General features: G+C 40.7%; 1 protein-coding gene across 2 annotated transcripts in view; it reads left to right on the top strand.

Moving 5' to 3' along the window:
- Positions 1–18,138, top strand: part of med24 (mediator complex subunit 24) — a 43,366-nt gene that overhangs the window by 8,091 nt on the left and 17,137 nt on the right. The window contains exons 10-17 of one of the 2 annotated variants that reach the window (XM_063221680.1): positions 1,143–1,190; positions 1,453–1,538; positions 2,797–2,883; positions 9,819–9,918; positions 14,585–14,727; positions 15,089–15,126; positions 15,491–15,573; positions 16,460–16,638. In XM_063221680.1, coding sequence (XP_063077750.1) covers positions 1,143–1,190; positions 1,453–1,538; positions 2,797–2,883; positions 9,819–9,918; positions 14,585–14,727; positions 15,089–15,126; positions 15,491–15,573; positions 16,460–16,638 — 764 coding nt within the window. The remainder of the gene's footprint in view (positions 1–1,142; positions 1,191–1,452; positions 1,539–2,796; positions 2,884–9,818; positions 9,919–14,584; positions 14,728–15,088; positions 15,127–15,490; positions 15,574–16,459; positions 16,639–18,138) is intronic. The other variant, XM_063221690.1, reaches the window with a different exon arrangement.

Here is an 18,138-nt window from a genome sequence, read left to right on the forward strand (position 1 = left end):
GAATCCCGAAATATTTGTAGTGTATCTGTCTTTGGCTTTTATTATTTTTCAATACAGTTTTTCCTGAATTGCATCCAGCTCCTGTTTGCGACTTCTTTCCTTTTTTTTCCAATGCCAAGGAAGGACATTACCAGTGCATTACATTATATTACATGACACTTAGCTAATGCTTTTATCCATAGCTACTTACAAATATTACAGGATTTTGGTAACAGTTCCTGGAGCAATGTGTGGTTTAGGTGCCTTGCTCAAGGGCACTTCAGCCAAGGAGGGAGGATAGAAACGATAAGGATGGGCAACCCTGTGATTTAAAGTCCCTATAACTCCCTTACCATTACACCACCGCTTCCCCCTTATCACATCACAGCTGCTCCTATCATCAGACTACGGCTGCCCTGACATCTATAAGAAAAAAGAAAGAGATCATATGACCTGTTCAATAAAGACGCTTTTGCACACCTCTGTAGTTGGGCAGGTGCGTAGGATGTTATCCCAGCCGGGTTGTCAGTCAAGTGAAAAGAAATCCCGCACACTGTCCATTCCACCAACAAACTTTAATACAACGTTTCGGTCATCCGACCAACTTTACCTGAAGCAGGTCGGATGACCGAAACGTTGTATTAAAATCATATGACCTGTTAAAAGAATCATGTAGTATGTACTAGTGGTGCCAACAATGATCGATTCGGCGGGGCATGGACGATCCAATTCAATGCGGCAAGTTCCAGGATCGATGCGGCAATTTTTTTAAGTTTCAATTATGTCCGTGGATATTTCGGGAGCAAATGAATGTTAAATTAAATAAAAGTACTTCAAAGCATCGCAAGACTGATACAGACTGATACAGAAAACAGCCAATAAATTGTTGCTCAGTATCTGACTACTTGTATTGCCTCATCATGACTGATGAAACATTTGCTTTGCTTTCAGTAGAAATGTTGCATTGCAATGCATTGTAGAATTGAATCGGATCTGATCGGATCGAATCGCATAGAATCGAATAGAATCGGATCGCTATATCGTGATCGAATTGGATTGTGAGGGCAATGCCAATCCACACCACTAGTATGTACTGTATTTATTACTTGTTTATTTCTCATTGTAATTTTCATTTTTATGTTGGTGTGTCTGTGCTTCTGCAGATCCCCCAGGTCCTGCTGAGGTTGAAAAAATACCCCCAGGGAGACAAGGTATGGTCGTACTCTACGTTAAACGCAAACTGCACACACTGTGAATAATTTGTTCACTGTCATTGTTCTTGACTGTGATTGTGTGTGCCTGTGTGTAGCCTGTGAGAAATGTGTGAATCCTGTGTACATGCTATTTTGAAATTGCGAAGATTTAAAGTGTGTGTGTGTGTGTGTGTGTGTGTGTGTGTGTGTGTGTGTGTGTGTGTGTGTGTGTGTGTGTGTGTGTGTGTGTGTGTGTGTGTGTGTGTTTTCTGCAATGCAGCAGGACTTCATGGAGGATGTGAATACGGCCTTTGAGTATCTGCTGAAGCTCACGCCCTTGTTGGACAAAGCTGACCAGAGATGCAAGTGAGTCACAGGCATGGCATTTACAGTAGGTCTTTGGGCTGCACGATTATGGAAAAAATGATTATTAATCATGACTATTCAACAATAAACAATTTCATTTAAATCACAAAATGAAATATAACCAAGAATTGAATTATATAAGGGACGAACAAAATAAAGCTGAATTGTGATTTTTGGACAGAAATACCAGCCTGTCAGCATATTCTGGTTTAACCCTCTGAGGTCTAAGGCTTTTCAGAGGCTTTTAGGCTGCTTGCACCACCCTAACATTTTCAAGTATTTTCATTTCATATATATATATTTGGGACCTGGAAGGTCTGAGGTTTCTAATGGTGTGACTTATATGTTTCAATGACAAAAACTCACAGAGTTACAGATTTGTTTTTGGAGACACATTGCCCTCTGAAGGGCACTCGGACCTCAGAGGGTTAAGGGACGCCCGAAGGAAGGTCACTATTACCACGATTAAAACCCACCTGAAATCATGATTTTGATATCAAGATGAAATCACGATTTTCGATTAATTTAGACTAATTATGCAGCCCTAGTAGGTCTCCTCAGCCTCTTGCAATCACGCCATTGGAGAGTCGAGCCTCGCTAGCCGGAGTGGAAGACCTTGTGACTCAATTGGTACAGAGCGCTAGCCGGAGTGGAAGACCTTGTGACTCAATTGGTACAGAGCTGGCAGACCTAAGACTAGTCAGTCACCCACAATAATGAGAGCTGTCTATGACTATGACACTTTTTGTAAACACTCAGCAAATTATTTTTAGCCTGATGCATCAGTCATTCATTTAAATTGCGTGGAAGCCGTCTGACCACGGAGCAGTGGGATTTTATTCGCCTTATGTGCACTTTTTTTTACTTGAATATTGCTGATGCACAAATGGGCCCAGATAGATGATACCATGGTCTCACCTCGGCCAGATTTATCCTAGTTAGAGGTTTTTGGAACTCTGCTACAGCATGGGTCCCCAACCACCGGGTCGCGGACCAGTACCGGCCCACGGGCTATTTGATATCGTGCCGCACAACATGAGTTGAGAAAAAAAACAAAACAGATACATGCCTTGTTATGCCCTGGTTACTATAGCACCAGTCTGATATTACTCTGATCGCAGACTTAGTTGCTGGAGTGAAGTATAGTTAAGCAGAGTCATGAAGCGGTGACAACAACCTAATCATTTATTTCAGCATAAAGCTTGTTTTCAGTGTCAGTATTTTTTATTAATGTATGTTTTCCCCATCCTTCCCCCAGCTGTGACTGTCTGAGCCTTCTTCTTCAAGAGTGTAACAAACTGGGCCTGTTGTCTGAAGCCAACACCAACAACCTTACATCTAAACGGTATGGCCTTTCTTTCTCCTTACGCTGTGAAACCATATTTTCCGTAAATATGAATTCTTTGGTCCAAAGTATAAGTACGTTTTTCCAAAATGCAGTATTTAAAGGGACACAATGTAGAATTAAAAGGTTAATTAATTACTGGGTAACACTTTAGAATAATGGATGCAAAAAAGCATTATAAAGACTTAATAAATAATTAACTATTGATGAACAAAACATTAACAAACGTTTGTAAATGATTAGGAAATGTAAACAAATACTTGTAAATGACTAAGAAATGTTATGTTAATATTTCATATTTATCAAACATTTACAAGTTGCTTGTAAATGAATAAAATAGTCTGTTATAAGGTGTGTAAAATCTTGAATATATCATTTGTAGATATTTTATAAAGCATTAATAAAGCTTAGTTAATAATAAAAACATTTGTTAATGTTTTATTCATCATTAGTTAATTATTTACTGAGTCTTTACTAAGGAACATTATTATAAAGTGTTACCAATTACTGTCCCAAGTTGGCTGATGCTTAAATGAGTCAAAAGTAAGTGAATGGTGACTCCGCTGTCAGAATTCCCCACATGTAACTTCTGGCTGACGAAGCCGAACGAGCGTCATGTGGAAAAAACTACTCATAGGATAAACAGACTTTACGTGCCACAGGAGACATATTGTCATTTGTGTTCATTGTTGGTATTGTGGGATGAAAACATTCACACCGCGAGGGGAGTTTAACAGCATTTTTTTAATGACCGTGTAGATTTTGAGACAGGCATGCAGCGGGCAGCGCACACAAACTCGGCCAAACTGAGGCAAACAGAGAGCGACTTTAAATGTCCTGTAAATAAATGAGACGCAATTTGATCTGAGCATGCGCGCGTGAGCAAGTGAGCAGGTGATGTCGTGTGGCAAACTTTATCAAATTATGGGAGAATTATAATACCTCTGATGGATTAACTTCAGCATTTAAGAAAGGACAATTTTCGATTTGCTTTGGACTGTTTTCTAAAGACTTTAACTGCTTTCAACGGATTATTTTCGTCCTGGAGTGTCCCCTTCATGTCTGATGGCGTGTGACGCAGCAAAGACGCCGGGATCTTCAAACAGGAGAGCTGAACCAACATACTACAAAGATTAAATAAGAACTGTTTCCGATTTATTTTGAACTGTTTTTAAAAAAGACACAAAGCGCTTTCCAAGAAGTAGCCTACTTTAGTCCTGGAGTTCTCCCCTTATGTTTGATGGCGTGTGACGCAGCAAAGACGCCGGGATTTTCAAACAGGAGAGCTGAACCACCAAACAAACGCCCAAATTCAGAACTAGAAAGCAGCCCTGAGACCTCCTTTTCACGTTCAACTTGGCCAAAAGAAATGTTCGAGATGGAGGATGTTCTGAATGAAATACGTGACAAGCTGAAAAAACTTGACAAACTGGACTCAATGGCAGAAGACATCAAAGATTTAAAAGAAACTGTTTACGCAAACGGAATATCGCTGGAGCAGACACGCAAGGACCTCGAATCGGTGAAAGGAGAAGTGAAAAATGTGCAGAAATCTGTTCGAGATGTTACGAGGGAAAATCTACAACTGAAGGAGAGACTACTGGAAATGACGGCACGCTCAATGCAGGACAACCTGATCTTCAGCGGCATCTCCGAGGAGAAGGATGAGAATGTGGAAACAGTACTTAAGACGTTCTTTTCAAAGGAGCTGGGCATCAACACGGAGATTGCCCAACAAGTTAGAATCCACAGACTTCGACCAGCAAAACCCAAGAAACGCTCCGATTCCAATAGGCCTACAGGAGAGCAGAGCAAAGAGGAGAAGCCCAAACACTGAGCGATCATCGTCTGTTTTGCACAACACGGACACAAGGAGATGGTCTTTGCGCGGGGGCCAATGCTCAAAGGGAAACCTTACGGTATTAACCAGCAGTATCCCGTGGAAATCGTGGACAGACGAAAAGCACTGCTTCCAGTTTACAAGGAGGAAAAGAAGAACAAAAAAGAAAAGGGCCGGGTAAGACTTGTTGCTGATAAACTCTACATTGACAATGAATTATACAAAGATGCAACAATTACACCATGGCTCTATCTACTAGACGCAGTTGAATGAATGGCCTACTGCGCGTCAATTCAACTGATATTGTTCTCCCAAATGAAATTGAGCTTTTTTGTTGAATGCCCATGACAATGCCTACTTTGATCTTTTAATAGGGTAGGGGTTATGTTAACTTTTTTGTTTTTGTGTTTTGTGTTTGTGTGTGCATACGTACTACTTAGTCTCCATAATAATGCCGCAAATAAAATGAATAGTGCAGAAGTTGCAGAAGATGTATATCTCCTTGTAAAAACCCATGAGTTTTGAATCCCTGTGTATTGCCAGTTATAACTGTAATGGACTGGCTAATTATGTCAAAAGAATAGAGATATTTACTTGGTTAAAGGAGAAAAAAGAACTGGATATAATCTGTCTACAAGAGTGCCATTCTACCTGTGATGATGAAGAGAAATGGAAACGAGAGTGGGAGGGGACTATTTACTTTAATCATGGAGCAAGAAATCAAAAAGGGGTTATGGTTCTGTTTAAAAAACATCTTGACTTTTGTGTTAATAAAATAGAGCGGGATGTGGAGGGTCGTATTATTATTTTAGAAGTAGAAATTGGAAGTAAATGCTTTTGTTTAGTTAATATATATGCTCCAAATGACAATGATCCCATGTTCTTCAATAATCTGTATAACATGATTCAGAATTATGAAATACCTGTAATTCAAACCGGGGACCACAATGTTGTTATTGAGCCCTACAAAGACAGGGCAGGAGAGGGTGGTGACAGTCACGCACAAAAAAGGCATGCACTTATATCTTTGATGGCAGCAATGGATCTTGTTGATGTTTGGAGATTGAAGAATCCAGATCTTGTTAGATATACTTGGCGAAGGAACACCTCTGCAAGCAGGATTGATTTCTTTCTGATTTCATTTTCTCTTATAGCAAAAGTTACCCAAGTGGCAATATCTGAAAGATTTAGATCTGATCACCATCTTATTGTACTAAAAATTAATTTTACAGATAATGATAGAGGTAAAGGTTATTGGAAATTGAATCAATCATTGTTGGAAGATGGGAATTTCATTAATAAGACGAAACTGTTTATTTCAGATTTTTTCCATTTTAACTCTGGTTCAGCAAATCCACATAGTGTATGGGATGCATTTAAATGTGCTTTTCGGGGGCATGCCATAAAATGTTCTTCTTGGAAACACAAGCAAAATTGTAAGAAAGAAAAAACTCTGTTGAATGAGGTGCAAAACATTAAAAATCATGTAGACGCAAACAGGTCTGATTGCCTTGACCAAGACCTTCTACTGCTAGATGATAAAGAAAAAGAATTACAAAGGTTTTATCAGGAGAAAATAAAAGGAATCATCTATAGAAATAAGGCAACATGGATGGAGCAGGGTGAAAAGTGCAGTAAGTACTTTTTACAACTTCAAAAAAGGAATTTTTCCAGAAAAAATATAACTAAAATTTTGAAGGACGATGGAACAAATATCATTTCAGCAAGTGGCATATTGAATACATTAATGGAATACTATAATGGGATATTTAATGAAGAAACCACAACGGCAGATAATATTTCACTAACTGAGCACATGAAAAGGTTTTCATACCCAACACTCACTAAGGACCAACAAAAGCTGTGTGAAGGTCTTATCACAGAAGAAGAATTATATGAAGCCATTTGCTCTTTTCAAAATGGGAAAACACCTGGTTTAGATGGAATACCAGTGGAGTGGTATAAAACATTTTTCACAGAAATTAAAGTGCCTTTGTTGACATGTTTTAACTATTCCCTTGAAATGGGTTACCAATCAAACTCCCAGAGAGAAGGTTTAATTTCCCTTCTTTTGAAACATGAGGCTGAAGGCAAGGAAAAAGATCCTGTGGAGTTAAAAAATTGGAGACCAATAACACTGTTGTGTTGTGATGCACGTATCTTGGCCAAATGTTTAGCACTCAGGCTTAAAAAAGTAATTCAGAACTTAATTCACCCAGATCAAACAGGTTTTCTGAAAGATCGCTTCATAGGCGACAATATCAGACGTTTACTTGAAGTAATGGATTATTATGAAAAAGAAAATTTGCCTGGTCTAATTTTTATAGCTGATTTTCAGAAAGCATTCGACACAATTAGCTGGAATTTCATATATCAATGTTTGAAGACATATAATTTTGGTGCCAACTTTATCAAATGGATCCATGTGTTGTACCAAAATCCTTGCAGTAGGATAATTAACAATGGGCACATTTCAAAGCCAATTACATTATCCAAAGGAGTGAGGCAAGGTTGCCCTCTCTCAGCGTATTTGTTTATTCTTGCAATTGAAATACTGGCTATAAGAATAAGAAATAATCCAAACATTACAGGCTTAGAAATTAATGGATTAGAATCAAGATGCTCTTTCTATGCAGATGACGCTTCCTTTTACATAAAACCAGATACTTTTTCTTTAGATTCTCTTATTACAGAATTGGATTCCTTTGCCGTTTTATCTGGATTAAAACCAAATTATGATAAATGTTCCATCCTCAGAATAGGATCTTTCAAAGGTATGAGACATAATCTGTGTAAAGTGCCTATTCACTATACAGATGGACCTGTTAACCTTTTGGGAATACATATACCAGTAGAGACAAAGCTCCTTGTAAAGACCAATTTTGAGTTAAAGCTCCAGAAAATGAATAAAATTCTTCAGGCCTGGAGAGGAAATTATCTTTCGATTTATGGAAAAATAACAGTGATTAATTCATTGATACTTTCACAATTTACATATTTATTACAAGCGTTACCATCTCCTGATGGAGTGTTTATGAAAACATATGAAAAAATAATTTTTAATTTTATTTGGAATGGTAAGACTGATAAAATAAAGCGTTCCTATGTCTATAATACACGTGAGAATGGTGGTCTAGGACTGAAGAATCTTGCAACACTTGATACAACCCTAAAAGGGGCATGGGTTCAACGACTGTACAAAAATCGACACTGGTTTACATTTAGATTACTCTTAGCCCAAGGTGGTACATCATTGGGAAAAATGTTGCCCTTTTTTCAACTAAATCAAGATTCAAAAACATTGTGTGACGTTTTCCCTAAGCTGTCCCCCTTTTACAGAAATTGTCTTTCCTTATGGTGTCACTATCAGTTTTCTAAGCCAAGTAATACCTCAGAGATCAAGCAACAGATTCTGTGGTTGAATTCAAACATTAATATAGACAAAAAACCTGTATATTGGCAATCTTTTTTAGACAATAATGTAGTTTTTGTGAATGATGTACTCAATGAAAATGGAGAATTTCATACATATGAATCTTTTGTTTCAATGTATGGGGATTTTTGTCTAAAACTACATTATCTGCAGTTGATCTCAGCAATACCAGCAACATGGAAAACAACACTACTACAGTCCAATACTGACTTGTGTGTCTGTCACCCATCCATCAAAAACCATAAGTGGCTAGGACATAGAAAAATCAATTTGGACATGTACCATTTTTTTCTGTCCTCATGAAAAAAAAGCAACAATACCATATTATTTTCAAGACTACTGGAAAGACATTTTTGACACTCCTTTACCTTGGTTTAATAAACTTAGAGATGTGTACAAATCATCAGATGTAACATATTTATGGGCCTTTCAAATGAAAATGTTCTATAAGATCTTGCCTACAAAGAAAATGCTAAAAATTTGGAAAATAAGTGAGGACAACACATGTAGACATTGTGGAGAAGAAGAAGAGGATATTATGCATTTATTTTGGTACTGCCCAAATGTGGCTAGATTTTGGCACAAGTTGGTGGGTTGGCTGTCTGGACAGGGACTCGCCTTACCACTATCACCACATTCTGTTATCTGGGGTTTTCAAGAACAGAAAAATATGTTGCTAAGCACCATTGTACTCCTTGGTAATTTTTTTATTTTTTAAAAAGAAAAGAATGTTCACTTAGAATCATTTATTATGTTCTTGAAACATCATTATCTATTAACTAAAATTATGTCTAAAAGCAAAGGACAGGCACAACCTGATGGTTGGCAAGACTTGATAATTACAAAAGAATGGGAAAAAGAACTATAAGAATGTTTTTTTTTGACACTTGTATGTCGCTGTTTCTCTCTCTCTCTCTCTCTCTCTCTCTCTCTCTCTCTCTCTCTCTGGGATATTCCTTAGTTTATGGCCACTAAGAAGTTAGGTGGATTAATTTAAGATATTTTCTGATGGAGTATGTATGCTTTTTTTTTTTTTTTTTTTTTTTTTTTTGTTGTTGTTGTTGTTGTTGTTTTGTTTGATTATTATTGTCCTTGTTCCTTTTTGTTGGTTGTTGCTGTTTGTTTTGGCTTTTTGTTAGTGTTTTTCTTTTTGTCCATGTTATCCTTTGTACCACTACGTCTTTTCTTCTAATAAAAAAAAAAATAAAAAAAAATAAAATAAAATAAAATAAAAAAAATAAATAAATAAATAAATGAGAATGAGGACGATGTGTTAGTCCCAGCCTGACACTAACCACTTTCATCTCTTTCTCTGCCTCTCCATCTTTTCTTTCTTTCTCTCTATCTATCCTTCCTCTATCTGTCATTTGCTTTTCCTCTGTCCATGAATCACTTCCTCTCCAACTCTTTCTTTTATTCACCTCCTCCGTCTATCCATACATTCCATCTCTGTCCATCTCTTCTCTCCCTCCACCTTTTGCCGTCTTTGTGTCTCTCTCTCTCTCTCTCTCTCTCTCTCTCTCTCTGTCTCTCTCTCTGTCTGTCTGTCTGTCTGTCTGTCTCTCTCTCTCTCTCTCTCTCTCTCTCTCTCTCTCTCTCTCTCTCTCTCTCTCTCTCTCCTGTCCCCTCTCGTGCGTGCTCTTTCTTCAGGGCTGAGGACAGGGAGTTTGCCCCACGTCTTAAGACAGCAGAGAACGCAAACATCCAGCCCAACCCCGGCCTCATCCTCCGCGCTGAACCCACAGTCACCAACATCCTCAAGGTACACAGACACACACACACACACACACACACACACACACACACACACACACACACATACACACACTCACACTCACACTCACACTCACACATTGAAATCATCCTGATGACATCCTTATACTCCGTGCTGAAACCACAGTCACCAGCGCAGACACACACACACACACACACACACACACACACACACACACACACACACACACACACACACACACACACACACACACACACACACACGCACACACACACACACGCCTACACATTGTAAGTTATCCTGATTGCTAAGGCCAGCTACCAGGGGCGGAGTGGGAGGACTTTTCCCACCGGGACAATTTTCCCCTTGGCGGCCCTTTTTACCCCCCCCCCCCCCCCCAATACATGTGGACATCAGTGTTGTCAAAATATCAACCTGAAGTGAAGAATTGTAGCCTACACCTTCATGAAATACACAGCCACTGTCCAAAGCATTCACCATAGAACTAGTTGCCGGTTAGGCTACATCAGGCTACTGTTCAATGAAAATGTGCACTCCACTGTCATTTTGACAGTTTGTAGGTCTATTGAAATATCATTTAAGGAAAACAGGATGAGCACGGGCAAAAAGTGTTGAGTGTGGGGATTTTTAGAAGAGTAGGCCATAGCTTACAAAAAGTCTGTCTTCATTGTGCTATAAACCCACCATGCGGCAAATAAGCCAAACCTAGGCTACTTCAAAGCACAACCATAAGTCAACAAAATGAATAGCCAAAGGGTGTAGGCCTACCGTAAAAACGCTGTCTTCGTCGCAGGAAATGTCTTTGTTTCTTGCAATTACCGTACTCCACTTTAATCCACAGTTTACACACCCAGCACTGCTCACATCAGAATCTTGTGTGGTAATTATTTTGTTCCATTTCTTCAGACATTACATAGGCTACATCCTAAATGTGCCACATATAAATATATGTATGATAATAATATTATTTCGACTATAAGGAGATATACCGGTAGTTCTAACAAATCAATGCCATCAAAACAATTATGTGGTGTTCCTACTTTGTTTACCTGCTCCGCTAAGCAAAGTCGTTCCAAATTGATTGTGTGGTTGCTATGCAATGACGAGCTGACAGCGCCAGCGTGCAATGTTCCATAACTTTCTGGGTGGACTGCGACTAGGCGCCACTTATTAAAATGATGCATGATAAATGTGAACACTGTGCAACTTCTATATTTTTAATTAGATGCCTACTTTTATAAGCCTTTTGGCCGACATTGATTTTCACATTTTTGTGGATCGCAACCTTGCTGATAGCTGCGTAAAGACACACCTCCCTCGTCTTTCCCTCTCCAGTCCCGCATGAGATCCGAGCGCTGTTCTCACACACACAACCACATAAATCAATCCCTTGTAGGCCTATACCCCGATGTCTGCTTTAGGCTACTTCTGTAGGCACTGTGTAAACACTTTCTCAGGCAAACGGGTTTACGTTTTCCCTCCCAATAAACTAAAAGGTAGGCCTAACTCATTCCAGTTCCAAGCGGCCATCGTTTTAAATTGCATGGCACCCGGCAGGCTATCTTGCTTCCAGATGCCCACTTTGTAGCCTACTATTCATTGATTTGAACGTGGTGGACGGCAAGCTTGTTGCTGATATAGTTTTAAGCGCATCTCTTCCTCGTCCTTCCCTCTCCCACAGCGCAAATGAGATCCGATTATAGCGGTTCTCATACACTGCAGGAGATTGATATAGCCTTTCTGTCTCTGTGTCAATAAGTGTCCGTTGTCCCGCATGTTTCCCGTTTGAAACTAGGCTTCCGTGTATGAATAGATATGTAAAGTAGGCTACATATGTTAGATTGCCTTCAAAAGACTACGAAATAGCGGCCGCAGAGGTGTGCCAACTGCCCAGACAACTGCCGTAGAATCAGACAACTTCTTTCCTCTCTGTCAGAATCCAGCTACCAACTGGGATAGGTAGCCTACGTGTCCAATTTAGTCCAGCATAGAACAGTGGAATAGATGATGGCGAGTTTAAACTACGCGGCCCTGGTTACATTCACTTTCTCCGCAGTAGACTATGAGATAGAATGATGGCGAGTTCAAAAAGCGGCCCTGGTTACATTCTATCCACGGCGGAGTGATTATTAGGTGTGATGAGTCTCCGTAGATGATGTCCACCTAGACATCCTCCTCCTTACCGACGCGTAGAATGCCAGTAGAACGAGCCTCATCCAATCAGATATCGCAAAATAAATTGACCGGATCTAACTATTGTAAAATCATGCATATACACTAGTGTTGATGTTCTGGGGTACTGTAGGCGTGTGTGTGTGTTGTGAAAGCCTTGCCGCTAGTAAGATATGTTGTTTCCTGTCTATCCAAGTCATATTTATGCAGGGTAGGCTTCGTAGGAGTTTCTGAAATATCAGGGATTTACAGTAAATGCCTTTCTAGACAGACATTTTCAGGGATGTTATTCACTTTGTGTGTGAAGTCAGGGGATTGTGATGCTGGTATAGCCATAGCTTGATCTCTAAATGACTCATTCTTATTACTCATTGTTTTTGCTTTTCCCAAAACCTTGGAAAAGAGAGTCCTCAGTTCAGTTTTTTATGCCCCCTTTGGCCTGCATCCTAATCTTTATGATTGAGTGCAATACCTTTAAAGGTGCACTGTGCAATATGTTTAGTTGTTTATTTCCAGAATTCATGCTACCCATTCAGTAATGGTACCTTGTTCATGAGATCACTTACCACCACCATCAAATTCTAAGTATTCATTATGACTGGGAAAATTACACTTTTCATACATGAAAAGAGGATCTTCTCCATGGTCCGCCATTTTCAATTTCCAGAAATAGACATTTTTATCTGCAAAAATGGCTGTACTTGGGCCATACGAGAAAATGTTTATTACTTAGTAAACTTTCATGAAAAGATCAAATTTGGCAATAGACATCCCAGTTTCAATGAGCAGCATAGTTGCAGTGCCTTTTTTGACCATTTCCTATACAGTGCACCTTTAAGCCTTTAGTGGTTGATATTTGATGACATTGTCTGACAGATGCTAAACATACACAATTACAGGTATGTATCTGAGAAAAGTATAGTACAGTGGATCAATATTAAAAGGTCTTTTTTAATAAGCAGAATATGTCCAGCTTGATGAGAAGTAATATTGCCCTGGCAGGTTGCTTTAATTGCAACCATCTTGGTTCTGGCGTCACTCATCTTCCTCTTGATAATGCTCAACATATTCTCTTTGCTATGGGGTTCTGATTAGGTGAGTTTGCTGGCCAAGTGTTAACATCTGTCTTTGAATGGGAACCCTGCATTCACAAAAGTTTAGGAGTGAGTCGAAAGTGAGCGTGGAGAGAGACAGTGGGGTGGTGTTTGTAGCCAAGGCCTTGTGGCTATGAGAGAATGAGCCCGTTTATATGCACATCAATAAACCGTTTATAATTGTTTATAATTTATAGTTTCATTTATTTACTGTTATTATTATTTATTTATTTATTATAGTTTATAATAATCGGTTCATTGCAGTTATCGGTTTATGAGAAATCCGATTCGCACAGATAGGTTTTTGGCTAATAAATGGATTTCTCAAGACATGTAGACACCTAAAACAGGTTATTATTGGGTTATTGACATTATAGAATGATAAGTAGCCAATCACAAGCCTTGAATTCCAGTTTCGTGTGTCACACACTTGAGCGGAACACATGCAACCGACAGAATGCATGTAAACAATAATAACCTGTTACTCCAATAACCTGTTTATTCCAATAAATCAATTAGTGTGGTACTGTAAACGGGCTCAATGTCAGAGAGAACAGGAGCCATTACACTGTTAATCAAACTCTGGCTGTCTGGGATTGTGTAATATCATAGGGATTTTCCTGGGCTGATAAGCTTCCTGGCTTGCCATTGATGTTTCCCGTAGGCCAAGCCTCTCCTCTCCAGCCTGACACGTCAGCCGCTTTGATTTCATTCATTTTGGAAACCACTGGCTCTCATGGGTCTCATCAGGCCATATGGCTGGGTCACATGGCTGTCTTTCCTGCCTCTCCCCCCTTGAGGGATGCAGTGGAGCAGTCAAGGGAGGATGGATGAGTCAAGCAAGCATCCTTCATGTAGATCTGCCTCTAGAGCAGAGTTGGGGGACCTATGTCGCAAGGGCCATATATGTAATTTTAATACTCAGTTACGCAGCTTCACATGAAATATGGCATATTTTGTAAAGGAATCTTAGAAAATACATTTGCAATACAATTAGGTTATATTCAGGGGATCTAGAGAAGGTGGGGTCTGTTTTAATGGTGGCTGCCTTCAATATAGGCCTAAAGTGCAGGGGGGAAATCCTGGTTTGTGTTCTATTTATAGTCCGGCCCTCAGAGGACTTTTATGGCCCTCGGATGAATTTGAAGTGGCCCTCCCGAATGAAAAAGGTTCCCCACCCCTGTTCTATGGCATCTTGCCTCACTCCTCTGGTCCTCAGGCTCATCCTCTCCCATTTTCGTGGTTTGAGATAACCTCAATGGCATCCTTAGACAAGGAGGGGCAGGGACACTGAAGGATAGATGTGGAAATGTGGTGTAAAGTTGGGAGAGAGGTGTAATGCAAGTGTGTGGGTGTGGGTGTGTGGTTGTGGGTGTGTACACGTGTGTGTACGTGTGTTAATGCAGACAGTGGATGCCGATCACTCCAAGTCACCGGAGGGGTTGCTGGGAGTGTTGGGCCATATGCTGTCGGGTAAAAGCCTCGACCTCCTCCTCGCTGCCGCGGCCGCCACGGGCAAACTCAAATCTTTCGCACGCAAGTTCATCAAGTAAGCCCGCCCACCTGCTCTGTTGTGTGTGTGTGTATGTGTTTGTGTTTGTGTTTGTGTTTGTGTGTGTGTGTGTGTGTGTGTGTGTGTGTGTGTGTGTGTGTGTGTGTGTGCGCGCGCGTGCGTACGTGCGTGAGTGCATGCGCGTGCGTGCGTGCATCTCTAACCAGCTACAACTCAATTTCCATCTTGTGGACAAACGAATCACCCCCCCCCCCCCCCCCCCCACACACACACACACACACACCCAACAGTGTTCCTCATAAATTCCTTTTTCACTTTGTCACCTGATTACCTTGCACTTTCTGAACTTTCTGCACTGTCTCTCACTCTTTCCCTCTCTCTCCTTTTTGTGTCATAGGTTAAATGAATTTCCGAAGCACATGAGTGGAGAGGGATGTGAGTACTGGTTCCTTGATCTCATGTTTATTTGGTGTTACATAGGCATGTACGCAGCAGGTAACACATACAAGTGTGTGTGTGTGTGTGTGTGTGTGTGTGTGTGTGTGTGTGTGTGTGTGTGTGTGTGTGTGTGTGTGTGTGTGTGTGTGTGTGTGTGTGTGTGTGTGTACAGTATATACAGTACATGACTTTTTCTGTATTTCTATTATTTGTGTGTGTCTCTGTGATAATGCTTACGTCTCTCGTTTTTTTTTCCATGTGTGTGCGTGCGTGCGTTTGTGTGTGTGCGTGTGTGCGTGCGTGCGCGCGTGTGCGTGTGTGTCTGTGTCTGTGTCTGTGTCTGTGTGTGTATGTGGTGTAGCTAAATCGGCGTCTGTGAGGGCCCTACTGTTTGACATCTCCTTCCTGATGCTCTGCCATGTGGTGCAGACGTATGGATCAGAGGTTAGTGCTTTAACACACACACACACACACACACACACACACATTTTCTATCTCTCACTCTCTTTTCTTCCTTTTTTCCCCTCTGACAGAGGGATATGAAATCCTCTGATGGAGAGCTTGAATGGGGAGTGTGTGAAAATAGAAGTTCTTGTCAGAGTCATGAAACACAAAGGCCACAAACCCTATGCGATGGTGCAATGCAAAGAAGTGCTTTCTTTTACCTCTGTCTCCCACTTTTGTCTGCTTTGTCTGCCTATATTTTTCCACCTTTCTCCACACCCCTCCAAGTGTTTTTTTTTATTGCTCTGGAAACTGAAAATAAAGTCCACTATACCAAGCTCACGTTTCTTTTAAAGGGACACTGTGCAGGAAATGGTCAAAAAAGGTACTGCAACTATGATGGTCATTGAAATTGGGCTGACTATTGGCAAATTTGATCTTTACATGAAAGTTTACTAAGTATTAAACAAATATTTTCTAGTATGGTCCAAGTACAGTCATTTTTGCAGCTAAAAATGGCTATTTTTGGAAATTCAAAATGGCAGACCATGGAGAAGATCCCCTTTTTCATGTATGAAAAGTGCAATTTTTCCAGTCATAATGAATACTTAGAATTTGATGCTGGTGGTAAGTATTCATGAAAAAGGTAACATTAGTGAATGGGCGACATAAATTCTGGAAATAAACAACTAAAAATCTCACACAGTGTCCCTTTAATTTAGTTTTGTGACAAAGAACCGAGAGCTTGGTGTTGCTGACTTTCAGGTTTCATGTGACTTTGCTAGTCATGCAACCATTTTTTTGAGACAGATGTGCATGTTTTTTCCTTTGTCAAACTTTTTTTCCCACTCTGGCCCCATCCCAAAACTCCTTCCCACCCTCGCAGCTGATCCTGTCGGACCCCAGTCCGTCAGGCGAGGTGCCGTTCTTCGAGACGTGGCTGCAGACCTGTATGCCCGAAGAGGGCAAGACGCTGAACCCCGACCACCCCTGCTTCAGGCCCGAGTCCGGCAAGGTGGAGAGCCTGGTGGCACTACTCAACTCCTCTTCCGAGATGAAGCTTGTGTGAGTACACATGAAGGGAAGGGAAGGGAATGGAATGGAGAGGAGAGGAGAAAAGAGGAGAGGAGAGGAGAGGAGAGGAGAGGAGAGGAGAGGAGAGGAGAGGAGAGGAGAAGAGGAAGAGATGAAAGGAGAGGAGAGGAGAGGAGAAGAGAGGAGAAGAGAGGAGAGGAGAGGAGAGGAGAGGAGTGGAGTGGAGTGGAGTGGAGTGGAGTGGAGTGGAGTGGAGTGGAGAGGAGAGGAGAGGAGAGGAGTGGAGTGGAGTCAATAACTGCCATACTCCAAGGGGTAGTTGGGCTGTTGCCACTGCAATGTTTTTCCAAGCTTCTTGTCTGGCCATGCTGCCCTGATGTCTGGCTGTGATATGAAGCTTGTGTGCGTACACATGAATGCGAGGGGAGGGGAGGGCAAGGGATGTGTCACTAAGCGCCATTTGGCAAGTGGGATTCTAGCTTGGCCAGATTCACGTCTAGCCAAGCTGAGGTGATTTCGGAGTCCTCAGAGGGCGAGCTTAACCCTTACTTATCAAATTGCCTTAGAAGACTACTGGTCGAAGCTGCAATCAATCAAATTGCTTTTTCCACTGTTTCCTCTGACTTAACTATCAGCAGGTCCAATGACTGAAGTGGTCCATATTCGCGTTAGACCTGCCTCATCGGAAATGCTCATGTTTTAGCGGCTACAAATTGGAGGGCGATTTGAAATTGAGGAGATATTCAGCTTAGCGTGACCGGTTGTCTCAAAATGTGGTGTCGCATTAAAGGAAGTATGCGGCCAGGCTAGGGAAGGCGCTCTGCAGATTAGGGGTTTGTGAGCACAGAGGTGTTTATTTCTCCCCATTGTGTTAATCTCAAGGGTTTTAATCTCTCTTTATAATAAAAAAGGGAACTCTTACAAAGACCTGAAAGGACATAGAATAGAATCACAGGGCATCAACAGTGTGAAGGTATTCTTACTTTTTTTTTTACTTTCTGTCGGACATTTTGCCCTGTACCTGCAGTGGGATGTGCGCAATTTTTTTTTTTCCACCCTGGCATCTTGAAGTGCCATCAAATGGCTTTTTTCCTGTTATAAAATCGCCAAAACCACAGATCTCTTCTCTTGACTTTCCTTCCGCATTGAATTGTAACCACACACTCTCCTTCCTCACACCTCTCAGTTTTTAGTTCCACAGAAAAAGTTGCCAAAATTAGACTTTTTTTAAAAAAAAAAGTAGATTTTATCTTACGATGACACATTTCTGATCATAGTTCAGTGCCTACTTCAAACAGAAGTAATGCATGCACGGATGTATGCAGGCTGTTATGATACCCACCCGGAATGATACCAGCGAAAATATTCAGATTGTTGTCTGATATTCCATCTAAAATGGATAAAAAAAACAAAAAACTTCTAACTGCTCATTCGTCTTTTCTGCATTACTCATTTATTTTTTTTCTTTATTTTGATGGTTAAGTGATGAGTGGGACTGGAAATGAGTGGGAGATTGGCATAACGTAGGTT

Source organism: Engraulis encrasicolus, chromosome 2, assembly GCF_034702125.1.
Source record: "Engraulis encrasicolus isolate BLACKSEA-1 chromosome 2, IST_EnEncr_1.0, whole genome shotgun sequence".
NCBI classification, from domain to species: Eukaryota; Metazoa; Chordata; class Actinopteri; order Clupeiformes; family Engraulidae; genus Engraulis; species Engraulis encrasicolus.